Source organism: Apteryx mantelli, chromosome 30 (assembly GCF_036417845.1).
Source record: "Apteryx mantelli isolate bAptMan1 chromosome 30, bAptMan1.hap1, whole genome shotgun sequence".
Classification (NCBI taxonomy): Eukaryota; Metazoa; Chordata; class Aves; order Apterygiformes; family Apterygidae; genus Apteryx; species Apteryx mantelli.
Window position 1 is genome coordinate 2,768,560 of NC_090007.1, and position 26,650 is coordinate 2,795,209.

At 38.6% G+C, this 26,650-nt stretch overlaps 1 protein-coding gene across 2 annotated transcripts in view; it reads left to right on the forward strand.

The window, feature by feature from the left end:
- Positions 1-713: 713 nt before the first annotated feature.
- The window catches only part of EPS15L1 (epidermal growth factor receptor pathway substrate 15 like 1), a 46,581-nt gene continuing 20,644 nt past the window's right edge, over positions 714-26,650 (forward strand). The window contains exons 1-22 of one of the 2 annotated variants that reach the window (XM_067313078.1): positions 714-743; positions 5,956-5,997; positions 6,215-6,304; positions 7,510-7,557; positions 8,291-8,386; positions 9,012-9,074; positions 9,992-10,117; positions 11,580-11,639; positions 11,983-12,219; positions 12,788-12,945; positions 13,421-13,577; positions 15,866-15,951; positions 16,383-16,455; positions 17,009-17,170; positions 17,855-18,052; positions 18,387-18,551; positions 20,759-20,885; positions 21,010-21,060; positions 21,467-21,603; positions 22,519-22,579; positions 22,946-23,028; positions 24,503-24,635. In XM_067313078.1, coding sequence (XP_067169179.1) covers positions 714-743; positions 5,956-5,997; positions 6,215-6,304; positions 7,510-7,557; positions 8,291-8,386; positions 9,012-9,074; positions 9,992-10,117; positions 11,580-11,639; positions 11,983-12,219; positions 12,788-12,945; positions 13,421-13,577; positions 15,866-15,951; positions 16,383-16,455; positions 17,009-17,170; positions 17,855-18,052; positions 18,387-18,551; positions 20,759-20,885; positions 21,010-21,060; positions 21,467-21,603; positions 22,519-22,579; positions 22,946-23,028; positions 24,503-24,635 — 2,383 coding nt within the window. Of the gene's footprint in view, positions 744-5,955; positions 5,998-6,214; positions 6,305-7,509; positions 7,558-8,290; positions 8,387-9,011; positions 9,075-9,991; positions 10,118-11,579; positions 11,640-11,982; positions 12,220-12,787; positions 12,946-13,420; positions 13,578-15,865; positions 15,952-16,382; positions 16,456-17,008; positions 17,171-17,854; positions 18,053-18,386; positions 18,552-20,758; positions 20,886-21,009; positions 21,061-21,466; positions 21,604-22,518; positions 22,580-22,945; positions 23,029-24,502; positions 24,636-26,650 lie in introns of those variants that run through there. The other variant, XM_067313079.1, reaches the window with a different exon arrangement.

Below are 26,650 nucleotides of genomic sequence, written 5' to 3' on the forward strand. Positions count from 1 at the left end.
CTGGAAGCTGTCTTAAAACAAGTTAATTATTTTTTCAATAGGAAAAAAAGCTTTCTGGAGGGGAAAAGGGGGATTTTAAAATAGTGAATGAGGTGCCTATTTTTGTCTGACCTAGTAACTCAGTCTTGCTCAGGCACTTTACTCCATCTCCTCTGTGTTTGTTTTCCTCTTCTGCATTTCCAAGCTTCTTTTTTTCTTCTGAAAAGAACTAACGCTATAAATTAAGCAAAAACTGAAGCCAGTCTGAGTCACTGGTTTAGCATTTACGTTTTAGCTACTCTAGTGCTGGCCGAGAAGAGTTTTGCGTAGGAAGGAGCTGTGGAACGGGAGGACCCGCGGGAGCCCTGACATCAGCCTGGCCGGTTTCTAGCCCATGGGGCGACCGAGCTCACGTTCTTTCACTTTTGCTCGCCTCAGAAGCCGATTCTTACCCGTTTGGCTTCCCCGCGACCAAGCCGCTCTGGCCTCCTCCAGGCCCCTGCTCGCTATTTCCCCATTCCGGGCGGGGAGGCGGTAACGCCGGTGCCGCACCTGGGCGCGCCTGGAGAAGAGCCGCGTCCGTGAGGCAGGCGGGAGCCCGCCGGCGCCGGGGGCCGGGCGCGGCTGCGGGCGGCGGAGGCCGCGGTCCCCGGCGCGGCCCCGCAGCGCCAGGCGCGGCCTCCCGCCGCCGCCGCTCGCCCCGCCCCGCCGCTGCCCGAATCAGTGGGAGGAAGATGGCGGCGCTCATCCCCCTCAGCCAGCAGGTAACCGGCCCGCCGCCGCCGGCCCCGCTCGCCGCCGCGGGCAGCCGAGGCGGGCCGCGCCGCCGCCGCCGCACGGCCGTTGGGGCCCGCCGCGGCGCTGAGGGCGAGCGGGGCCTCGCCGGCGCGGATCGCCCTGCCGCCGGCGGTCGGCTCGCCGCCGGGACGCAGGCCCTGCCTCTGCCCGCGGCCGGGGAGGGGGGCGGGGGGCGGCTCAGCCCGCGGCGGGGACCGGCACGGGGCGGCCCCGAGCTGCCCGCCGGCGCCGAGGCTCCGCGGGGAGGAGGCGGCGGGGGGGCGCGCAGGGCCCTGGCCGCCCCCTCCTCGCCGAGGCCCGGGCCGGAGGGGCAGGGCAGCCCCGAGGCTCCCCCAGCGTTCCCCCCTCCCCGGCTCCCCGGCCCGAGCAGCAGTCGGCGGGTGCGAGCCGGGGCCTGGCGTGGTGCGGGGGCCGGGGCAGGGCCGCGCCCGCCGGGGAGATGGGGCCCTTCTCCGCCTGCCCGCTCTGGGGGCGACACCCCGTTGCCGTGTCGGTGTGACGGGGCAAATCCCTTCCCGAGCTGCTGGGGTGTCACGTACCTCGTACTCGGGAGGTGAAGAAGTCGCGCAGCCGTAGCTGCGGTTGTGCCGGTGAAGGGTTCGGAGGAGGGAAGGAAAAGGAGGTTTGGGGGCATCACCGGGGCTTTGCGGGGGAGCGAAGACCCTGGAGCTGGGCGCTGGGCTCGCAGCGGGGTCGCGCGCCTCTGGGGAGAGGCCGGGTTTCCAGCTGGGGTTTAATGCCCGCAGTGCTGGCGTGGATGAGCCTTTCCGTTGTTTTAAGTATTTTCCACTGGTTTCTCACCCAAATAATTTAAACCTGAGCAGTGCGATTACTGTTTATTGTTTTCCATAGTGCTGTGGAGGTGTCCAATTTACTTATTTCCTGTAAGAAATTTAAACTAATGCTTTGAAACTAAAACTGTTTTCTCCACTGTTGCTAGGCCAGTCAGGAAGTCAGAACTGCTGCTGATCATCCAAGTCATTTAAATGCATCCCTTTCCTTTTAGTAATAGATTTTTTCATTCACGACACTCTGAAAAGTTACCTTTCCGTGGAGTTATACTATGCTTGGGTAATATGTAATTTGCTGCGTCTCTTGCTAAGAGAGAGCGCTGCTTTTTAGCGTTTCAGTAGCAAAGTGTCTTGATTGGATGCGTTCGTTTATTTAAACAGATGTTAGAAACATGTGAAAACATCCACAAACATGCACACTGTTATCGAACGTTTCCAAGTTAAGTGCTGCGGTGCAAAGTGTATACGTAAAATAAACTTTGCACTTGAAAGGCTTTATTGTTATGGAACTTCTGCGAAAGTTTGCATGCAGTCTCCCAGCAGACTGGTAAAAACGTGTCCCATGTGGTGGGTCTCAAAAACTTACAGTACTAGAAATCATGCTTCTGTGCTGTGCAAATTTTAACTGATATTTGTGGAACTGTGGCATCAATCGTATTTTCTTTTATATATAACACAGTACATATCTTGAGGAAAAAAGGGCCTTTTCCTGTGGATATATCTGTTATTTTGACATATTTTTCCAACTAATTCACTGGAAGCATTGTAGAGTTCAAGAGAAATATTTTTTCTTCCGTTGAATTGTCAGGATTAAACTAATTATAGTCAGGGCAGTAAGTAGAATTTCACTGGAAGTTAACAAACTTCCTCTTTTAATAGTCTCAATTTCATGTTTACTACAAAGAAATCTGCTAGATATAAAAAAGGCCAGAAGTGATGTTAAAAGGAATAAGAAAGGTTAAATATACTATCATGTTGAAGCACATTCACTCAGAGTATATAAAATAAGAATGTTCATAGCAATATATTAAGATCTATGAACAATAAACTTAATTCAAGCATGTGAACGTGCTTAAAATAATCATATTTGTTCTCAATAGATGTATTTTATTATGATGTTCTTCCTGATCCATAAAGTTATGTTTTTACAAATGGGAATTGAGACGTCTAACTCACAGTATGCAAAATATTTAACAGATTTCAGCTTGCTCTGTTTAAGCTTGCCATGCATAAAAAGAGTTTAAGAGCAAGCATGTAAAATCAGTTCTTGGTGTTAAATAACAGCAGAAGCCAGTGTTGATTTACCTTTGATAACTTTATTTTCTTGCCTATTTGATCACCTTATCAGTAGTCTTTCCATTGTGCTAGGCGTGTTCAACCTACACCCTGTGGAGGTTACGGAGAGTTATATTAGAGATACTTGGACAGCACGGATCGTTTTGTAGCTCTCATAAGACAGCTCAGGAATACTCGGCAAGCAGCATAAGGTCAAGTGAATCTTTCTGGGGCAGCAGCGACCTTCTTCTGGCTGTCGTCTTCGTGGGACACCTTGGTTCTTCCCCTTTCACAGTACCTGTTCACTTCCATGTTTTGATGTGCTGAGTGTGACCAAAGGAAAGTTGTGAAACATGAGGACAGCAAGGAAAACGTCAGAATAATTCATCCAGTCCAAAGTCCTGTATGGACCTGAGCTGACCTCAGGGAAGAGGGCTGCTGGGAACTGGCTCTATTAATTGTTCTGGTAGCCGCAGCTTACTCCTGCCTTTCCTCGGGCCTCTGTTAGGGGACATGGAGATGTATCCATATGCCTGTACTGTGTAGCGTGTGTTGAACAAATCCAGTACACTAGGTCTGCTGTGACAGTGCAAATACTGAGACTTGATCTTCGTTCAAATTTGTACAGGAAATCCGTGTAGAGCTCGAAAGACAGAGCGCCTGGACTGCGAAGTGGCTGTTTGAGAGATGGTGTAAAAGCAGTCGTCGTAGATGACGTTATTTGACAGTGTGGAGTTGGGATAGAATCCAGAGTATTATTAAACCCCTCTCAACTGCAAACTCTTGGAAATGTTTTTCCTTGATTGCCAGCATTGACATGGTCTTGTACAGGTTTTGCGTTGGCAGGTGTTGTCAGATTACAGAACCATCTTAATGATAGTGATGTGGTTGCATGCGGTGAAGAGTAGATGGGCAGCTGTGTTATTTTTATCACTTGAGCCCGTGCTGCCTGGCCTGCTTCATCACAGAGATGCAGTCAGCTAGGTAAATTGGTCAGAGAGGCTTAATCTTTGCTCAGTTCTGCAAGCAGAGTGCAGTGGTGAAGACATTGCTTTCCGACAGCACTTGGATGAATGGATTGCAGTAGAGGAAACTTCATAGCATTTAGGTACTTCGCCCTGGATTCTTGCCACCTTTGTCAGGTAAAGCAGCTGTATGTCACGGCTGACAATATCAAATGAGGATGAGAAGAATGTCTGCTGATAGGATGAGATCATTCATCGCTGCTGCTAGAGCGGTTTGCTCTGTGTCTTGGTATGAATCCAGACTGCACAGGCTCTAGGATATTGGCCAAATTACTTAGAGGAGCTTGCAGTTGGTCTTTGGCTAGCTGCTCTGAGCCTTCTGAGAAATGAGAGGTATATGGTTGGGCGATAGCTGGCTAAAGCATACGCTTTCAGGATAGATTTTATTCAGAATTGGCTAGACTATTTCCTACTTCCTCCTTTTCTCTGAATGATGCGCTTCCTACTTTGGACAGGAACATAGTGCTTATCTGTGAGGACCTTCTACAAGCCAACAAGAAGATGAGTCAGGTTTATGACATGGTCATAGCTTCCTTCTTCCAAACTCCTCTCCAGCTTCTAGAAAAATGATGAGTGTTCTGATTTTGGAGAATGCAGTGGCTAATTTTGTTGGTGGATATAAGTAGAGTGCATTCAGACTGCTCTTCTGAAAATGCATGATCTTTTTAGCCAAGTAGAATAATTGATCTTTGAAGGGCTCAGCATTCACTTGCTTTTGGAGGGTTAATTATTTTGAATAGCTCCTTAAATTACGATTTGGCACGTTTATTGGAAACTTACCAGAAACGTGTAAAATAAAGTTGCATGCTCAGTATCAGTCTTCGTTTTCCCTCAGCAGATTTCCATCCCTATTTCCCTTTGGTGTAGACAGAACATCCAGAAATCCACGTGGATAAGGAAGAAGGTAGCGTCTGGGAGGTGGCATAGCAATAATCAGAGTTAGCATGAAATAACCAGTCATCGGGTGTCTCACTGATGTCCCGCAGGTGGAGAGCGGATGTCCTGGCAGGCTCTGGAGTGTTTTGACATCTCTGCGCCTCGGTGGTTAGATTGTGTTTCTGGGGTTGTTTTGTTGCTTGTGTTTTTAAGGCCTTTTTGTAAAGGACTGATTTGTGTGAGACTGTTTGGATTGTAATGTTTTTGAGGTTGAGGCTGGAGAATAGATTGAAGATACGACCTTCGCATAACTACAACTTGTGTGACAGTCACAGGATGCAAGTGAGAAGACGGGTTTGGGGCTTTTGACTCTTTTGGTATCTCGGTTTCCGTTTGCTTGGAATGTCAGCAAGAAGGAAGGGGACTGTGCTCGATTAGTATACTGAAAGGGCAGGGACTACCTTTGACTCTGCTACTTTTGTGTAACGCAGGGATGACACCAAGCTGAAATCTTCAAAGAACATTGCCAAGGAATTGTGACATTTGCTAATTAATTCATTCTATTTTTTTATACTCTGTTTCAGCTTAAGATCCTAGTTGTGAAAACACACAAATGCAGGCAGATTTTGGTACCAGGGTGCTCTGTGTGCGTGTATGTAATTTCTGAAAATATTCCATAAGTATATATACAAAGTATGAGGTAGTCAGCTCAGTGTTTTGATGAAGACTTTACCTTTGATATCAGTAGTACCTAAACTGGGATGTGAAAGATCTTGGCAAATAGTTCAGAGCTGGTCTACAAAACCTTATTACCATATAGTGTTGCTAATTAGAAGTGCTTGAGCAGGGGGGTTGGACTAGATGATCTCCAGAGGTCCCTTCCAACCTCAGCGATTCTGTGATTCTGTGATTCTGTGAAGTGTGAGTATAAGTATGAATGCTGGTGAACAAGAAGTTTTAAGAGGTGATAATAGCGCATTGGCCAGAATTTTGCGGGAATTGATGTTTTACACTTGCTTAGATTTCAACTATCTAGTTTGGAACCAAGCAAACTAATACATGGTTTTATATTTTCGATGGCAGTAATGCACCAAGCTTAATTTGAATAGGTTTGTCCCATATAGTATGTGCTTCTTTGGCATTCCCTAAATGTAAGATATTGGTGACTGCTGTTCATTCTTGGCTTGCTCATCATCTCTCTTCTTTTTTAGCTTTCTACTGGGAATCCGTTATATGAAACTTATTACAAACAGGTAGGTTTCTAAAAGGATTAACAAAAAATGAAGTACAACTTCCACTTCCCCAAGATTTCCCTCTTTCCCTTCTTCCAACTTCTGTAAATTCTCCCTGCAGGGTGGTAGTCACATGCTTGTATATCTCTTTTTGACCTAGAGACAAGAGACATTTCGTTTCCTATCTCTGCTTTTGTGGCAGACATGCTTCAGTTGAATGTGAATTTTTTTCTTTCAGGTAGATCCAGCATACACAGGGAGAGTTGGAGCAAGTGAAGCTGCGCTGTTTCTTAAAAAATCCGGTCTCTCTGATGTTATCCTTGGAAAAGTAGGTTGAAGGAATTTTACAATGTTTTGCAGTCATTGTATGTATACTTGCACGGGTGCAGCTAATCTTGAGTGGAAGGGGATTGCAAAAGGAAATTCAGCGGAGAGCAAATCAGATCCTTTGAACTGCTGGTAAAGTACAGATTGGTTACGGCTCCCAGAGCTTGTTCGCAGTTTCCTAGAAATCTGAAGGGAAACACACATGGGAAAAGAAGAAAAGTTTACATTAAAGCAGGATGATTGGACAGTTAATAAAGAGTAGGGTCAAGTAATTGCTTGAAGCGAAATGACCTGGTTATGAGATTTCAGTTGGGATAGTGGGAAGAAAAATAATTCTGTTCCTCTGGCTCCTGAGATGTAGGAGCTCATAGGAGTCAAGGGAAGCTGGAGATAACAGAAAGTAAGTGGGCTGAGGAGGGCCCCAGTAAGGGAGAGTAGGAAGCAGTGAATAAGGAACACGTTTTCGGCGGATGTGATCAGGACATGTTATGGAGAGAAGTAAACTTTCAAGAGGTCAGACAAGAAATATTTACAGGAGGTCATAATCATAATTTTTATAAAGATTTTAAAAGACAGCTGTAAAGAAAAGTTAGATTTTGAAGTTATTAAAGTGGAAGCATCATACGTTAATCACATTCACCACTTTCAGTAGTGTATTAAGCAGATATGGTGGTGGTGGTTCTATGAGAGTCTTAATAAAAAGAATGAGATTAGGTTTGAGGGGAAAGTCAAAGATGACTGACTGGTTACTGAAATTGTATAATTATATGAATAAATATTAAATACTAATTCAAAAATAAAGTACTAAGAAATCAGTTTCTTTTCTGTTTGATTCAGGAGTAGGGTAATTGGGAAGGAATGTAGAATCCCCTGTTGATCACAGAGCGCAAGAAAATGCTTGTTCATTGTTTTGTGACACTTTCTGTATTGTTAGAAAATTCAGACCATGTAAAAGACAAACACCTCTGTATTTATATTTTGTTCCGTAAGAGTAATTTCACTGCAGTTAGGTCAGTCTCCATGTGAAAGAGGAGCTGACTGAAATAAAAAGTCTTTTTGCAAAACATTTTTGTTCTTGAGAATTAAATAACATTGTATTTCATAACTTGAAGGCTGCAGTGACCCGTGCAAGATACAAAATATAAATTGTTGATATGAGTTTAGTTATTTTTAAATTGCAATAGCTTTTATTTTGTATCTCTACAGATATGGGATTTGGCTGACCCAGAAGGTAAAGGGTTCTTAGATAAACAGGTAAATGAAATGTGCATGTAGACCTGTTACATTACCTTCCACAGATTAGCTTTGATTCAAGAAAACCTTCTTAGCCATACAGTAGCTATTCATAGCTTTATTTGAAGTTTTTGTTTGCAGGATGAGGTTTTTTTCCAAAGTATATATCTAGTAATCTAATAAAGTTTAATTAACATTATTCAGTGAGGCTGCTGGAGAAGTTTGTTGGTTATAATTTTCTGTTCATCGTCTTGTTTTTAAATAATCCATGTGTGTGATATACATATATCAATAGACACGGATATTTTAACAAATAGGAATTCTAATTGTGAGATTTAGTTTAGAAATGTTTCTTGCATGAGAGAACATAACTCTATTGATGTTAAAAATGGTTTGGAGTACCAAATGCTCTGGTTACCTTGTTGATATGGAGAATTGTTGGTTTGTTTTCTAAATGTTATTAATTCTTATGCAAAAATCTGAAAAAGTAACCTAATTACAAAAAAGTTCTTTCGAAAAACTAACTTTTGAGTTTTCAGTTCTTTGTGCTGTATTATTGTAAAGTTTTTCTCGAATCATCTTTAAAAAAGTGTCAGTTGTCAGTTTGCAATGAACTGAATGGCTATGTATCTGTGTTTTCCATACTTTACTCTGTGGCACATGTACAATATTAGTCAAAATCCTAAATAGATGGTTGAAAACAGTGATTTAGAATGGTTGCTTATTTTAACAGAATACACTGTATTGTTTCTAGGGTTTCTATGTCGCATTGCGCCTTGTAGCATGTGCGCAGAACGGCCATGATGTTAACCTGAGCAGTCTGAACTTGACTATGCCACCTCCTAAATTTGTAAGTAGCATGTACCTAAATATACATATTTATTATTTGAGAACTAGGGCTTCACATGGAAAGCTGCAGTAATCTTCTACCTCATAAATGTCATGGTTCTGAGACTTCAGGCTGCTGTCAGACCTCTCCTTAAGACAACTGCAGTTATGGCTGCTGTAGTCCTGTTTTCCCTAGCAATATGTTCCAGCCCCTTCCCAGACTGGTACAAGTGTAACTATGCAATGAGCTCGTTCAGGAAGCTGATGTGGCTGAAACCTAAATTCTGTGCAAAGGAAAGTAATGATTTTGGGGCTGGATCAACAGGAATGTGTAGTAAAGGGCAGGACTGCAGCTTTGCCAACAGAAGCTGCTCTTAGCAGCTTAGCTCGTCTCTTAGTTCGGTGGTTAGGTAACCAATGCACAGTGTACTGGTCCGTCTACTGTAATAGTGCACATCAGTATGACACCGAATTTTTTTATTTGGATATATATGCAGCTTTTTTTCCTTTTTCAGTGTAGTTGAGCTTCATATCTATAACCATCTCTTAAAGCAATTAGTAAGGGTTAGAGGCAGAATTGTGTGTGTGTGTGTGTGTATATATGTATGTACGTATATATATGTATAAAACTTTGTCTTTAATTTTAGCATGACACTAGCAGTCCCTTACTGATGACACCACCTGCAACAGAGACTCACTGGGCTGTTAGGGTAAGTGTATAAGATAACACATTCCATCCATTCTTTAAAAGTAAATATTTTCCTTGTCTGTAATTTTCCCATTGAGAGAATTTTGTATCAACTGTATTTCCCATTTCAAAAGTCCTTCCTTTCCAATAGCAGCCTTGTGCACAGTAGAGAATATTGAGCTGTAGTTTTATATTTTAAATAAGTGTTAAACAAGCCTTTGACAACCCCTGGTGTAATGTTTTTAAGACGCAATGAATTTTAATCTTCTGCCTGGATTTCTTCCAGAGTCTTAATAGTAGGCACTTTCATGTTTGTATAAAGGAACCCCACTGAGAACAGTGAAGCATTTCACCAAATCCATCCCGAAGTATTAATTTACAGCTTGAGTTCTTAATACTTTCTAATCAGTATTCAGTGGTGCACACAGTATATATCATTGTAATAGAGTAACTTTTGATATATACATTGGAATATTTGTATTTAGGTAATTTTCTAATGCAAACATTTTCCAAAAGGTAGAAATTTAATAAAAATCACTTCTAATGATGAATTTTAGTTTGCATGTTGCACTATAAGGTGGGAAGCAAAGTGTCTAGAAAGAATAGGGTTTAGTTTTAGTTCTACAGAGTTTGTCAGAAATGGTTAAAATTGGGTTACCAGTGTTTTAATCAGAATGCTTTGCTCTTTCAGAACACTACAGAAACATAGATATGACATATTACATTCTCTTAGCTATAATAATTTCAGCCTTGAAACTAAGCTCCTAAATCTAGTTCCATGGGGTTTACATTTAAATACCACATAATGGTACTTGCAAGAAAGCTTGGAAATTCAGAATGAATGTGTTACTGACCAGACTTACTTTCTTGCAAGATCTCATTTTCAACACTCACACAGGCACACTTTTTTACTTATTCAGGCTATTTCTTACCAACTAGGTGGAAGAAAAAGCAAAGTTTGATGGTATTTTTGAAAGCCTTTTGCCAGTAAATGGTTTACTTTCAGGAGACAAAGTAAAACCAGTACTGATGAATTCAAAGCTACCTCTTGATATCCTAGGAAGGGTAAGTATGCTGTTTAGATTTGGCTATTCTCTATTTAACTGCTCTTGGTTGCAATGTTAAATATTTAAGTGTAACTTGTCAACATAGATCAGGTTTTGGCTGAGTTTTACATAAAGTGCATGCCATAAAGTAAGAACATTAAGTAGGCTCTGAAGTCATCCACTTAAAAATAACAATAATAATATTAATTTGGGCCCTAGAATAGATTGACCTCATTATCTTTCTCTTCATTTTAAGAGCTGGAAATTTTATTTTCGTCTGTTTAAAGGAAAGAAAAACCTCTCCTAAGCCGTTATATCCTTTATAGCATTATAGTCCACTGTTTTCTCATTTCCCAAATACAAATTATTAGACATACCATAAAATCTATCCACTGTTTGTACAAGAGAAGACTTTAAAAGATCCTAGTTTAGTGTAGCTGTCAAATTATCAAGTCTATTTTGGGGGATTTCTTTTCTTTCTTTGTTTTTTCATGTATCTTTATAACCACTTCTAAGATCAGAGTTTGATGCATCCATTGCATATTTGCAAGGGGAGCAAACACCTTTAAATTATTTTTCTGCTTCAATTTAAAAATGTATTCTTTAATGTTTTGCATATTGATATGCTTGAGAATGAATACATTCTGTGTAAGAGCTGTATCTGCCTTATGATATACTTTCATCTCCTCAGGAGAGACTTCTTTCTCTATATTATTTGCAAAATCTAAGTATGACCTTTTAATTTTGTACTGGAATATTATGAAGCACTCAGTCTTGAAAGACTTCCTATTTTATCTTGTTATTGTCATGGTAGAAACACAGGAAGCTTGTTTCTGTTTCAGAAAAGCTTGCACAGAAGACAGGGGAGCAAGGAAATGGGCAGAAGAAGTAACTCAACTAGCTTAAGTTTACATAGAGGCTCAGTGTTAAAGTGGGGAGTAGAATTCAAATGACTGAGCCTCACTCTAGCATTTTGTCCGCTGTGCTATATTATCTCCCAGTCACATTAATGATAAAACAATCTTAGCTGAAGGCTAAGTATTAGAGTTCCCCAGCTTTTGCATCCCTCTAAATCTCTTGCAAGTTCTATTGACTATACTTGAACTAATAATGTAACTAAAGTTGATAGATGCTTAAATTCCCTTCTGCAGAATTCCAAAAGCCACCTCTGGATGATTTAGTCATCTTGATGAGTCCTTAATTGCCATATGGAGAGATGAGAAACCTGCCTTTGTTGCATCCAGAATCTGTTAAAACCAATGTTTCCACAACATACTTGGTTTATGTTGCGAGAAAACTCTAATCCAGTCTGTTTCATCAGAGAATGTTTAGCTAGGTCTAACGTAACTCATATGATCTTTACAAAAGTCTATTATGAGCCTTTGGAGATTGTTAGCATACTTAATATGGTGATGGTGATCATCAACAATACAAAATGTAACTTGTTCTCTAAATCATTGTGTTTTTCGTAATTGCCGTAGGTCTGGGATCTCAGTGATATTGACAAAGATGGTCACCTGGACAAAGACGAATTTGCTGTGGTAGGTTGCTTTAAATTCTCAGTTCGCAGAATATGTGCTAGTGCAGATGACTCAAAATTGTCTCTCAGGAGCTTTGCAACTTTGTCCGCTAGTCTGCTCTTCTAACCTAGATCATTCACATGCAGCTATGAAACGATCTTTTTCAAAACCGTCTACTGACTCTTGCCTGTGTCATGAAGTTTAAACACTTTGGAATTACTTTGAAAAGCACCTTCTGCTCTGGCTCACATCTCTGATCTTAGCATCTTTGTTTTACTAACATGTCAATGACTGATGCTGAGCAATCTTGTTGCTTTTTGTTCTGTTCGTGAATGTGTTACATCTGCCCTCTTTGCTTTTGCAGGCAATGCATTTGGTTTACAGAGCTCTCGAGAAAGAGCCGGTTCCTTCCGTATTGCCCCCTTCTCTCATACCACCTTCCAAAAGAAAGAAGACACCTGTATTTCCTGGTGCAGTTCCTGTTCTCCCTGCAAGTCCTCCGCCAAAAGATAGCCTACGTTCTACCCCCTCTCATGGTAGTGTGAACAGTCTGAATAGCACAGGGAGTTTGTCTCCCAAGCACAGCATCAAACAAGCACAGGTACAAATCTGGTTTTCTGATGATTGTTTTTAACGTATCAGTAAATTGCAGAAAAATCAGATGGATTTTTGCTCTCTTCCTCATGTAAGCACTTTTAAAAAATGTCTGTTGTTGGGGGATTTGGATGGAGGGAATGAGGATTGTAAGATTTGGAAGAATTGAAGGCTAGAAGGTGAATTTTAGTCATAAGAACTGTGAGGTAGCAAACCTTACTGGGAATTTTTGCTTTCCATAGGAAGGCTTTATTCATATATCTGCTTTAACACCAAAGAAGGAATTCATCTACCTTCTAAAACTCCATGTAGAGCTGGGGGCTTGGTATGCCTAGCTGGGTCTATATTCATAAGACAATATGTTTTTCAGCTGATGAATGGTTGTTTATCAATATTTATAATTCAGATTAAAAGTATTAACCTGAAACATTAATGGGAAGAGGGGAAATACCAATTTACTGATTAGATTTGATTGTACAAGATGTTCACATCCAACTCTGAAGAGGGTCGTAGGCAGTGTGTTGATAAAGATCGTTTATCTTCTTTTGACTGAAGTATAAAACTTTGTTTTACAGCCATCTGTGAATTGGGTAGTACCGCTGTCTGATAAAGTGCGATACGATGATATTTTCTTAAAAACAGACATGGACATGGATGGTTTTGTGAGTGGCCAAGAAGTAAAGGATATTTTTATGCATTCAGGTCTATCCCAGAGTCTCCTAGCGCATATATGGTAAGAATTAAGTAGTAGCTGTCTTTTGCAGCTATCTGATCTAGGAAATCAGATTATCCAGCCAGAATTTTGAAGCTAGTGATACAAAAAAAAAAAAAAGTCTTTTTACTTGTCCTTTTGAGGTATTATTAGACGTGTTGGCTATATGGAAAAACTCCTCCTTTTTAGTGCAGGGAGGAGTAAATTCTCACTTTGCTTTCCTGGGAGGGGGGTGTAGATCAGTCTGTGAATGGTGATTTTTTTTTTATTTTATTTTTTTGCAGTTCTAATGTTCTAAATATTTTTTAAGAGTGTAATGCTGTTTTATTCAGCTAAATATGACTAATAAAATATTGTGCTATTTATGGAACTTTTTTACTAGAATAAGCATTTGAGGCCAAAACAAAATGATATGTATTTGTATTTCAAACTTCTTGGTAAAGTATTCAGTCTTAATATGCTTTGCTTGTTTGTAAGTATAATCTATTTTTACCAGGGCTTTGGCAGACACAAGACAGATGGGAAAGCTAAGCAAAGATCAGTTTGCACTAGCAATGTATCTCATTCAACAGAAGGTCAGTAAAGGGATCGATCCTCCACAAGTGTTGTCCCCAGATATGATCCCTCCCACAGAGAGGAACACTCCCATACAGGTAAGTCATTGAGTACAAGTATACTGAGTTTATATGCTTTCAAAGTAACTGGCTTTGAGTATTAGCTTTTCATATTTATATTTCATAATATTATGGTAAATCATTGCCAGCTTTTTTCCTATCTCCTCTTACAAAGCTTTTTTCACATTTCAAAATACACATATATTTTTAACAGTACAATGCAGTAAATAGGAATGCAATAAGGTATTCTGTGAATAAAGGAATAATAGCTCTCAGAAAAGCCTGGGGTGAAAAATACTGCTTTGTCACAGAGAAATTTTTACCTTGTGTAGAGAATTGTTAAAAGCAACTGAAATGAAGAACGAGAAACACTTTATTCTAATAGCAAGAGTAGCAACGAGAAGCTGACAAAGAGAAGCTGACTGCAGAAGCAACCTGTGCAAACCGCCCCCCCCCCAACCAACAACAAAAACCTCAAGAAGCAGACACCCCTTCCTCCCCACAGATGACTGAATAAATTTGGACTTTTATTCAGCTGGTTTAGTATCATTTTCCTGACTGTGGTCAGTATCACATTTCTCCCATGAAAATGTAAAATTCTTCTAATGGATAACTGAAGAGGTGACTGCTTAATTTCTGGGAATTGGTGGTTGATTTATCCCCTGAGTCATGATGGTCCACAGTCTGACAGCCATTGCTTTTAATACCGTGTATTGGTTATAGGACTGTCTAATCCTTTTACTGAGTCCTGCTTTGTTCCTTTCCTCAATAGTTTGTGTCAAAATTTCTAAAACTTACCCCAGTGTATACTTCTATTGTGTCAATATACTCATCTTTTCTGTAAACTAAGTCTTTTTCGTTTATATCTTTTACTTTCCCTAAGCTCAAAGCTTTTGAGCCCTTACATAGATTTTTGTTGTTGCTATTGCTCTGGTCCTTTTAAGGTTTTTCCTATATCCTTTTCCTATAGACTCTGTCAGGTTACTTGACTCCTGTAGGAACTGAGATCTCAGCACTAACAGAAATGCGTCGTGTGAGTAATTGTAATGTCCTAAGGAATGCGGTTTTGTTTGTGTACTCTACTTTTAATTTTAAAAAAGATATTATTTCTTCATCATCTTCTGTGTCTTGGCACTTGTGTTCTGTGACACTTGCTCTTGGTATAATGCTAATGTCACAATAGTGTGACGTTAGCAGTTCTGGCTGCTGACCCAGTGGTATCAGTTCCCTCACCAGTCGGAGGTGCATTGATTTGACAAGCAATTCTTAGACAGGCAACATGGTGTGGACATATTAAAATTACTGATGCACTAATTCTCTAGAGTTGTGGGTGATAAATATACACTGGTGCAAGAGCTTTAAACTTCCCATAATTTTCAGTTCATTGCTTTGTGTTTTTCATTTACTGTGGTTTTAGCTGAATATAACATGACATAAACGGTATATTACTGTGAAAATAGTAAAACAGTTTTCTGTTCATGTGGAATAGCGAGCTGTGTTATCCTGACTAATGCACTAGCTCATTTTAACTTATTTCATTGGGTTGGCTTTTTTTTAATATTGGATAAAGCCAAACTTCCTGTGGTTATCACAACAATCTCAAAGTGAACAAACTAAGCAAACTGTACTGTCTTCTTTTTAAAATACTGTTTAAAATTGTAGGTCTTGTTGTTTGTCATACTAGTAATGAGTTCTGTGTTGCAGTTCTCTCAGTTACAGTGATTGTTGAAAGGACTTGAAATGCTTATTATAATGAAAAAATTTTGTACCACATATTGATATTCTTTCTTAATGAGTTTTAATGACAATTTTCTTGCCTAAAAGGGAAAGGAGAACCTTTGTATCTTCCCTGTTCTACATCTGAATGGCTGTAAAAATGACTAAGCTGCAGCTCTGAAAGAACCGGGCATAATTGGAGAAATTGGCATTTTTAATTTGGGGCAGGGCTTAGGATGGCTGAAATAACATTTTCATTTAATTGAGTTCCCTGGAAGTTTTGCTATTGACTTTAACAAAGCTGGGGTTTTCGTTTTTGAATTTTTGTTCTGTCGTTGCCTGAAGTTTATTCTTTGACTTTGTGCATGTCCTTTATCTGCTGTATACTTCAACTATTTCATCTGTTAAATGGGAATAGGGAAAATTCTCGGGTCGCACAGGGAGAATCATGTGGCACACGCACTGGTTGTTGCCTAATATTTTGATGTCTCCCATGGAATTGTTCAAATGCATAAAATGTGGGTCATGTCCCACCTTTGTCTTCAGTCTTTTCAAAGGAAGATCTTCTGTTACCACTTGGCATTTTAATAGACTACTTCATTCTTTAACAGGATAGTTCAAGCTCTGTTGGATCAGGAGAATTTACAGGGGTGAAGGAACTTGATGATATTAGTCAAGAAATTGCACAGTTGCAGAGGTAAATGTTGTGGACTATTAACAGAGAATGTTAAGAGTAGAAGAACCATTTTGGTATGTAGTGCATTGACGTGCCTGTTACTTGTGTTTTGTTATAACTTGTTGGTGCTATGTTGTCTTTCAACTAGTTAAAGCCTATGAATCAAACTGATTAAAGTTGATGACAAATCTCTCACTGATATGCTACAATTAGTAGCCAATTTTGTAAAGCTACCCTGGAGCCCACCAGGTCATTTCAGAAGATTGCTTGCGGAACAGATAATATTTTTCAAAGAATAAATGGTACACTCTTTTACTCCTTGAAAGAATGTCTCAGAATGTGGGCTGGCATTTTTGGTGTGTTGTGTTTCCAGAATAATTGAGGGTTTGGTTTTTTGTCATGTGTTGTATTATTTAACCATTTAACCAAAATGTACGTTTGTTTTCTTACAGAGAAAAATACTCCCTAGAGCAGGACATTAGGGAAAAGGAAGAATCAATCAGACAGAAAACCAATGAAGTTCAGGTAAAAGCTCTGTTTATCATTATTAGTATGTATTTCAATCTAAAATACTTTTGGGGGGAATTAAGTAATCTTTCTTCTAAATGCTTTTTTCCTTGTATTGCTTCTGGGCAAGTCTTTCTTTCCTTGTATTGGATTTTGCCCTAATTTACAGGAAGGTCTTTATTTTCCTGTTCTTCATCAGAGATGTTTTCTTCTGACGCTGGCAAATATGAGTAGATGATGATATATGAACAGTCTGTAATGTTTTTTTTCATTAGTGCTTGACTTACACTGTGTAATTTAGGAAATCATTGTTCAAAGAGTATTGGTTTTGATCATTACCTTTAGGATAGCCAAATTACAGGTGCTTTGTGTCACAGTCTCCTTCCATCTTGTGGACACTTGTTTTATGGTGTCTCACACAAGTTCCCCCAAAAGAAAGCATTTGCCTGCATGGAATAGTCTGTATGACATAGGGAATCTTTTGGAGTTTGCCAACCTGTTCCTCTGTGGTTGTTCACTCTTATAAGGGCAACGGCTAAATGTAACTCTCAAACTGTGGAATTCTCCTCAGGAACTGCAAAATGATTTAGATAGGGAGACAAGTAACTTGCAGGAGCTAGAGGCTCAGAAACAAGATGCCCAGGACCGCCTGGATGAAATGGACCAGCAGAAAGCCAAACTGAAGGATATGCTGAATGACGTAAGGCAGAAATGCCAGGAAGAAACACAGGTGGTGAGTGTACATTAATTCTGGAGATGCTCAAAAATACTACAGCTTTTGCTGAAGAAAGCTGTATTCGTTTCATAAATAAGCTTGTTTTGTTTATTCATTTTTACCATAAATAGCAGTTTTTGGAGGTCCCAGAAAGGATTTTGCTAACCTAAATATCTTTCATAATGGTCATAGACTGCGAGGGGGCTGTTGAACCAGAAGGTCTTCAGAGGTCCCTTCATACTAGCATTTTATCTTCAGGTAGAAATTCAGAGTAAAAGGTCATGTGAGAGAGTGGATAAGTAGCATCTTATGTAATCATGTAAATTTAACTCTTTATCAGAGTTAAAATCAGCTTTATAATACTTGATAAATGTTTGGGTGGAAAAGGAGCCAAGTTCTGAAAGTTGCAAGGTAACCACTGAAGAAACTCTTTTTAATTACCTTTATCAGTGTGGTATTTGTCATTTAGAATATTAATAATTTCTTGTTTTTATAAAACATCCTACCTGCTTTTACCAAGGATTCTGTGTTACATAATAAGAAGCATGTAATTCTTCAAATTAAGTTCTTTTTATCTTCCTTAGCTGTTGAAAGCTTGCTTTACAGCTTTATTATTTATGATAAATTTATATAATATTAAAAATTACATTTATTTCAAATTTCACTCTGTTTTTGGCATTGTTTTGTAACTTTCTGTTTCAGATTTCCTCACTGAAAATGCAGATTCAATCTCAGGAATCAGATTTAAAATCACAGGAAGATGATCTTAATAGAGCAAAAGCAGAGCTGAATCGCCTCCAGCAAGAAGAGACTCAGCTAGAGCAGAGTATCCAGGCTGGAAAAGTGCAGCTTGAAACAATAATTAAGTCTTTAAAATCAACACAGGAAGAAATAAATCAGGTATTCATTGTAGTTTGTACACCTTTTTTTGCTCCTTTAAAAAGCCTAAGAGTTGAACATCAGCTAGAAAGGTGGCTTTTCAGAAGAGAAAAATATTGGTACGTAAAATAAGCCTTTTTGACTGGTGCTCACTGTGTTAATTGCCAATTTGAGTCAGGAAAAATCTAGCTCTGGAAAAATGCAATACTCTTGCAGCTATGTCTAACCTTGGATGAAACGATTCTCCACATATTGAATATGTGAAGTAACCAATTCAGTAATAGCTGCACGCTTCTGTTTTATGAGAATGACTGTTATTAAGAGATTAACATACCAAACGTTTTTCTCTGCTTAGGCAAGAAGTAAACTTTCTCAACTTCAAGAGAGTCACCAAGAAGTCAATAAGAGTATAGAACAATATAACGAAGCTCTCAATGGGATTCACGGTGGTAGCCTGACGAATTTAGCAGACATTAGTGAAGGCCTTGCACAAACGGAAAGAAGCAATTATGGAGCTATGGTAAAAATTTTATACTGTTATTCAGTATATTTTGCAATAATTGGGTTTGTAACTTAAACCTAATCAGAAATTATTAAGATGTTTGTTTAGTTGGCTTTTGTGACATTAGCAAGTACCATGATCCCTGCAGTGTAACAGCCTCTGGTGCTAGGCCAGGCAAAGATTTTAATGCTGGTGGAAAACTGATTTTTAGGCTTTCGGTTAGGTTTTGTGCTACAAAGGACTTGCCTGGGTAACTTTAGCAGTACAGATGTGTAAGCAAACTGTAGTTACGTAGGCAAAAAAAAGAGAGGTAACGTTAACCCTTGATTTGTAGCCTGTCAAATCTTTAGTCTGAAAAAGCAGGTATGACTTTATTTTAAAATCTAGTGTTTGCTTTTTTTTTTCTTGCAAGTTCTCCAGTTTACCAAGGTAACGACTTCCCTTGCTGTAAACTTCCCTTTAATCATGTGCGTCTTTCTCATTTCTAAAATAAGCTATAAAAATTTCTCCTTTGCAGTGAGCAACGTATATCACACATTTTAGTAGAAAAACACATTCCCTCCCCAAAATAATACATAGATGCTTGTCTTCTCCTAAGATAGTTTCAGCATTGTTTATCTCATTTATTATGTTTTCTTTAAATCAGTGTTTTTCCTTATTTATAAGATACTTCAGATTCTTAAAGATTTTTCCCACCACTTTCTTTTGGGGATCTGTTGTTGATTTGGATATTTAATAACTTACTTAAACTGCAGTTTTTTACATTGTTATGCCTATTTCTTCAATTTAAAGATAAAAGTTGCATACTTACGTGCTTCTACTTGCACATCTACTTGATGTCCCCTCGTTAGGAAAGGTGTTTTCCAGAGTCCTTGTAAGTACACTTACTTTAGGTTTAGTATGGAATAAGAAAATACGACGTGTATAGTGTGTTAAGAAGTATTCAGAAGGCATGCCACCTTTGCACCTTGCTTTACACTTTCTCTGTGTAAGCAAAATGCACACAAGAAAGAAGAGTGTAAACTAAGAACAAGAATGCTGTCACTGAGATGTGGTCTTGAACTCACTTGAGTGCTAAGTTTTTGTACTTGCATGGCTAGTGTTATGTTTAATTTCCAGTGGAAATTTCCAGAATGTTTCTCTTACATGTAAAACCTAAGTATCACTTACTGGAAGAAAACTCCAGTGTATGTTCATAGTAAACTTTTTAAAGCTTTGTGTCCCTTTCCTGTTTCTTAATTCTTCCTTCTTCTTCCCCTTTTTTTTTTTTTTTTTTTTTTTTTTTTTTTGCTGTTTTGAGAAGTGTTAATGAAAGCTGCTTCTTTTATGTCCTGTAAAGGGAGGACAGAAATCCTTTATCTTTCTTGAGCTGGAGGCAGTATCAGTGAGGTGGCTGGTATTAAATATTTCTTATATTAGAGTTGAAAGGCTTTAATTTTAAATGGAGCTCTGTTGTACAGGTGCTGTATGCACAAATGGCTACGGTGGCAAGAACTGATTTGAGGGAAGAGACTCAAAACGGATGAAAGACAGGGATATGAGATGCAACCAAATGGATGAGATAAAATTCCATAGTTGTAGTTTGCTACTTATTCACGCTGGCTTATTTTGTAATTTGACAAAGCTGTAGGTTGGTCTCTGCTGACAGCCTCTGTATCATCAAAGCGTTGGGAAACTGCCCTGACCGAGAGTGCCACTCTTCCTGCCGCATCGTGGTATTGCCACACGGTGCTTTGTAATGTGAAATCACTGCTTGGAGCTGGGAGCTCATTAATGAGTTAGCAAGAAGCAGTCTTGCTTATGACTTCTCAGTAGTAATTTCTTGTCTTTATAGTCTAAAAAAAGGATTTGTAGATCCTTTTCTTTCAAAGATCTTTCTCACCTGAAGCTGATCTGTAAAAACAATAGAAAGAGATTTTTTTGATAGTGGTTTTATTTCCCTTCCCCTCCCTCATATTTGAGAACCAAATATGTTAGTATCAGGAACAGTTTAATCTTTCATTGTGGTCTCTACGTACCTCTTGATGTTCTGTAGCCTCAGGTTACATATTTCTTTCTGCTATGTATTTACTTCTGCTTAGAAGCCACTTACTCAGAAAGTTCTTTAGGAAGACATTTTTAAGATCGTTAAACAGGAACAAGATACTGTAGAATTTCTGCTGAATGGATAATTGAGCATTTTAATCGTGGCAAGTTGCTGTAATGTTTCTCCTCTTTATTTTTAGGATGATCCATTTAAGAATAAAGCCTTGACGTTTACCAATAATACGCAGGAACTGCATACAGACCCATTCCAATCAGAAGATCCTTTCAAATCTGATCCATTTAAAGGAGCAGACCCTTTCAAAGGCAGTAAGTGACCAATGACTTACCTAAAACCTTGAAGACCAGTTGTTCAATAAATGATATTTTCACAAACTTTTATCGTCTTGCTAAATAGTGGATAAAACAAATGATTTTTTTCTATTCTGCATAGGTGACCCATTCCAGCATGATCCTTTTGCAGAACAACCACCTGCTCCAGCAGGTAATAGCCCTTCTGATGACAGCATAGATGAGATGCACAATTTGTAGCCAAACACAAAGATGTATTTCAAGGTTTCCTTGGCTTCAGATTTTTGGTTTGCATTAGGGAATTTAGTAATCTGACAGTGTGTGCATTCAGGATCAGTATGTTCAATAATATGCATGTAACTTTATTAGGTGAAGTTCATAACCTTGTCATTTACTTAATATAAGCATATACTTGTTGCAAGTTAGTTAATACCCTATTTAAAGAGGTATCTAGAAGTTTATCAATATTATTTATTTATTTTAAGAACAAATACTTCTGTGAAAACGAAGTCAAATGTAGAATGGTTCCTTATGCACGTTTTTTGTTGCCTTACTTGTAAAGGGTTACATTTTATTTACCTTTTTAATACTCCTTCTAGATCCATTTGGAGGTGATCCATTTAAGGAAAGTGATCCATTTCGTACTTCTGCCCCTGAGGATTTCTTCAAGAAACAGGGGAAGAGTGACCCATTTACCTCAGATCCATTCACAAAACCCCCCACTTTACCCTCAAAGGTCAGTAATTTTTAAATATGCACATAATAGAATTTCTGCTATTTGCAATTTCATTGTTTGAAAGCTGAAACGAAAGAAATCTCGCTAAGTACCTTTTTCCTAACTGATGAAATACAAATAATTTTATTCTTAAAATTACATATGGATTACTAAGGCAGTCAGCAGTACTTTCCAGTTCCATTCTAATGATGTATGTTCACTATGAAAGATGCAGTTAGGTGGATTTTTTTCTCTCCCCCCGCCCCCGGCAGTTTCAGCCCATCAACATCCACTTACTCATGCCATTACCTCCATTCCATTTGATGTTTCTATTTGTGCAGTCTCATAGTGAATCAGATCAAGGAACTGATGTGGCTAAAGGATTACTAAGCCACCAACAGAGAATTGAGCCAACACAGTGGAAGGACTGCACTGAACACATTTGTCAAATGTATGGTCACAGTTCTTAAGCTGTACTTACATGTGTTTTAGGATTACTTTTTGCTTCTTTGTTTTTCTTTGTAATGAATCCTTCCCTCGTTCTTACAGAGTTTATTGACTGTTGCCACCCGGGTGTTAGCACAGTATTCTAGTATCAGTCAGTGGGAGGTCAGTTTAGGTCTTGCAGTATAGGTGTGCATTTAGGTAAGGGCAGACTTTCCAAGCTGAAGACCAACTATAAACACCACCTATTTAAAGAAAAGTTTGGGGTATACAGTATCTCTGAGTTAATATAAGTTGAATATTCAGTCTCTCTTGATTAAAAACTGAAGACTTGCGGGTGTAATTTCTTATTTTGCCTTGGTAACTAGTATTGGTTGTATTTCACTGTGATATACTTTTCACTTGAATCTGTTTTTATTTGTAGATACTTGGTTGTGTTCATTCTTTGCTATCAGTAACCAAATGCACTAATAATACACATTTCTTATTTAGCCTGACCCTTTTGAAAGCAGTGATCCTTTTACGTCTTCCAGTATTTCTTCAAAAGGCCCAGGTAAGAGAAATAATTTTTATGGTGAAGATGAATAAGTGTGTGTCTCTTTATGAAAGAAGAATCAATTGTCGAAGTTCGGAATAAAGAAAGCGTATTGTAATCTGCTAGGAAAACATCCTTGTTGTGATCTTATTAAGGATTATGAAGAGTAAACCCCACACACCCTATACTTCACAATTTTTTTTTCCAAGCAAGTAGTAGAAGAACTATTGTTTTGCAGAATTCTCTCTTAAGTTTGCATGCCAGGGCAAAATACAAGTAGTTTTTAATCATCTGCCTGGTGTTGCACTTTACTGGCAATAGGTGGTTCTTCATAATTCTTAGGTATTATTTTAAATAAAATATTTTTTTCTGTATCTGTTTCAGATCCATTTGGAACATTAGATCCATTTGGAAGTGGTGCTTTCAATAGCAGTGAGGGATTTGCAGACTTCAGTCAGATGTCAAAGGTAAAAGTTGCAAGGAAAACAACTGTATTCAAAAAAATTAAATACAAATTTTTATTTTTTAAGGGTGTAATATGACTGTGATTTTTCAGATGACAACCCATGTCTGATATTTTTATTACAGTCACGGTCTCAGCAGATACTTAGCAAAGTACTTTCTATCCATCCCAGGTCCATCTGATTTTTAATAAATTTTAATAAGTCTTACCAAAACCAGTAGATTTGGGAGGAGGGAAATCAACTTTTCATACACATTTTCAAATATCAGAGGAGCAAAGCAAATAACTTCTAGTTTTTATTTGTCGTAAGCAAAAGTAGTTGTATGAGATATATTTCAGTGTCCGTTTCCTCTAAGTCCTAAAGTCTACTTCTTGGTACTACACCTCTTGTGGTATCCTGACTCGTTCTCACACTTCTCCCTGAGTACAGGGAACCAGAGAAGGGTGGAAAAATTTCTCTCTTGACATTTTCCAGCTCTTAACAGAATTGCTGTTTTCTTAGTTTCTTGATACAAACCAAGTATTTAAGGGCTTAATTGTACTTGAAATATACCCTATCTACTCATCTGGATGTTCGCAGTCTGTCATTAGTTTTCTAAGATGGGCTTTGGAATTTACAGTAAAGGTCAGCTGCCCAACCTTCTCCACTTAGCCCTACAATAATACTTGAATATTGTATGGAAAATGTTAACTAGAAGATAGATTATAATATTGCTTTGACTAATCAGTCTTCCTGTAATATTTTCTGATTTTTCTTGCTGTTTTTGTTGTTTTTTTCCCCTCTCCACTAGGTGGCAATAGTCTTTACCAATATTGGTGGGTTTTGCTTCAATTAGAAGTTTTAGCAGGAGTCTGACTTTGAGCTTGAGTTTTGCCTATAGAACTCCTTTTATTTCAGGATGATAAATTATTCTGCATGGCATAATTTTTAGTGCCTTTTTTAATCATTAGGAGAGTCCTTCACAAGAGCCAGCTGAACATAGGAAACATTAAAATATATATTTGGAGTTTTCCCCAAGCTTTTAGAAAAAGAAGACAAATAGGCATGTGTGACTTGGGAAAAGTTTGGAGAAAAAAAAAAGATGTCCATTCTGCAGTCTACCATGTTTTCCTAACTGCTGCTTTTGTTTCACAGTTCTGTTTATCATAGAATGAAGGCCACATTGTAGTATGACCGTTCATTGCCAAATAATAAAAAATAGAGTTTTACTTCCTTTTATTTTTCTCATTAGCTTTTGTCTAGGAGTAGAAGCTCTAGAAGTACTTAACGTGATTTAAGAGCATAAATACTTCTAAATGTTAATGAAATTCTGGCACCTCTGGCAGTGGGTGTTAGTCTGTCACATCACTGACATAATTCTGTAAATCTCTGTTCTCATTTTTTTGGAGTTAATGCTTTTGCTTAAGTTGCCTTTTAGCTTTCATGAAACCACAAATATTCCGCAATGTGCTTATTTCTTTTCTTTTTTCTCTTGCAGTCGGTAGCGTCAGATCCCTTTACCTCCTCTTTTGGAGGAATGGGATTCTCGGATGACCCTTTCAAAAGTAAATCAGACACACCAGCATTACCACCGAAGAAAAATGTCCCTCCACGGCCCAAGCCACCCAGTGGTAAGGAGGTTTTCTTTTTTTAATAGCTAGTTTCCCCCAGTTTACTATATGTTCTTGGAAGTGAGGACAAGCTGTCAGTCTTCTATCTCACTATTTTATATTTCAACAGTGGAGGGAAGTCTGAGATTATCAGTAAATGACATAAATTGCCAATAAAACAGACTGGAACTCTTCAGCCTGGAAAAAATGATAATTAAGGAGGGATATGACAGAGCTGTAAAATCACTTGTGGCAGGGGAGAAATGGGGATCAATTGTTCTGTCCCTTGCAAGTAGGCGTCAAGTGAAATTAGTAAATGGCAGCTTCAAAGGAAACAAAAAAGGTACTTTTTTGTACAGTGTGCTAAACTTAGGCTTTTTTGCCAGAGAATATGATGAATGCCAAAAATTCAAATGGGCTTAAAAAAAAAACACTAGATGATCTGAGAAGAAAAAGCCATCAGGGGTTACCAAAAGCCAGAGTACTCTCTCTGGTTCAGAAATTCCCTGGAGTGTATGTTGCTGAAGTCTGGAAGGTAATCCAAAGTATTGCTATACCCTTGCGTTGTTTTGATGTTTTTCCTTAGTCATCTGCTACTAGACACTAACAAGAACAGGGTACAGGGCTAGATGGACCTGTCCTGACCTGTCATGGTATGATTGTTCTTGCATTGATGCATTGATGTGTTAATTAAATCTAAAACATTTTCTGAATGCATGGTTTGTTTCTGCTTCAGGTCCATTAGGTTTGGAGATTCTTAAAGATGTATCAATCTCCTGAATTGAAAATAAAATCTTTTTTTAATAGGGATTCAGCTTCTTTTTTTTTTTTTTTCCCCTCCCAAGAGTTGATTCTCAAAACATTCAGATACCAGTGAAACTGTTTCAAGAACTGAAGCCACTTTAGAGCTGTTGGTTTCAAGTCTACTTTTAACAACTGTGGTATAGTTCGGTTAACGTTAGTGGTGAACGTTTTTAGCTAGCTCTCAAAAAAAAACAACAACAAAAAAAGAGAGAGAGATGGATTGTACAAATAGGCACATAATTTTGCCCAGGAGATGTGTGGGTCAACATCTAGAATTTTCTGGTATCCACTGGCAATGTTAGCAAGCATAATACAAAGGAACAAATCCATTATTAAAGCCTCTCTGTCCACAAATGTGGATCGTCTGTCTTTCTGCTGTTGCATTTTGGAGCAAAACAGGCACCCTGCACCCATCCTGTTTATAACAGATATTGTTAATCTGGCTTGTTTTGCAAACCAGTTATGCTAGAGCTCCTTGGGCAACATGAAAAGTGCTTTCTATTGCAGGCATTTCCTGAGGATCTCATTAAGGTTTCAAACCTTGAAATTAATTGATGGGGTTCTATGTAGGTGAGTATTGATGAAAACTGACCAGAAAATGATCTAGGATTGTAGGAAGGTTCTCAAAGCAGTCAGTTCCATGCATGCTTTCCGTAAATATTTTCCATTATAGAGATACTAGACAGCCTTTAATAATTTAAGGTAGACATAATATGTAACTTTGACAAATAAATATCAACCAGTGGGACACAAGTGAATAGAAGCCGAAATACAACAGTGGAAGGTAATCTTATTTGCCATTGAGAAGGCTGTTATTTTTCTTTCTTTATTTGGTTTTCAAGGGAAGTATCTAAGTGGCCATCTTTTTAGGAAGAGTCTGCATAAAATAATTCAGTGTTTAAAGAGGCTCTGTAAAGTTGAATGAGTCAAACAAATACTAAATATACCTATATTATTTCTTTCATGTGGTTTCTTTCTGTTGCTCGAAATATGATTATTCCTAGCAAATACAGTGCAATACTAACAGCAAAAATGGGGAATACATGCCACAGGATAGACTGGCCTACATGGAGGTTTTGGATTTATGTCTCCTTTCATTCCCTCTTTTGTACATATTGAAGAATTCTGGAGAACATTTAGCTTTAGTAGTTCGTTTTAATTTAGATGTGTGCACTCAGCCTTTTATTAGTCTTTTCAAAAATTTGTTTAAATGTGTACTTCTCCCTCTTAGG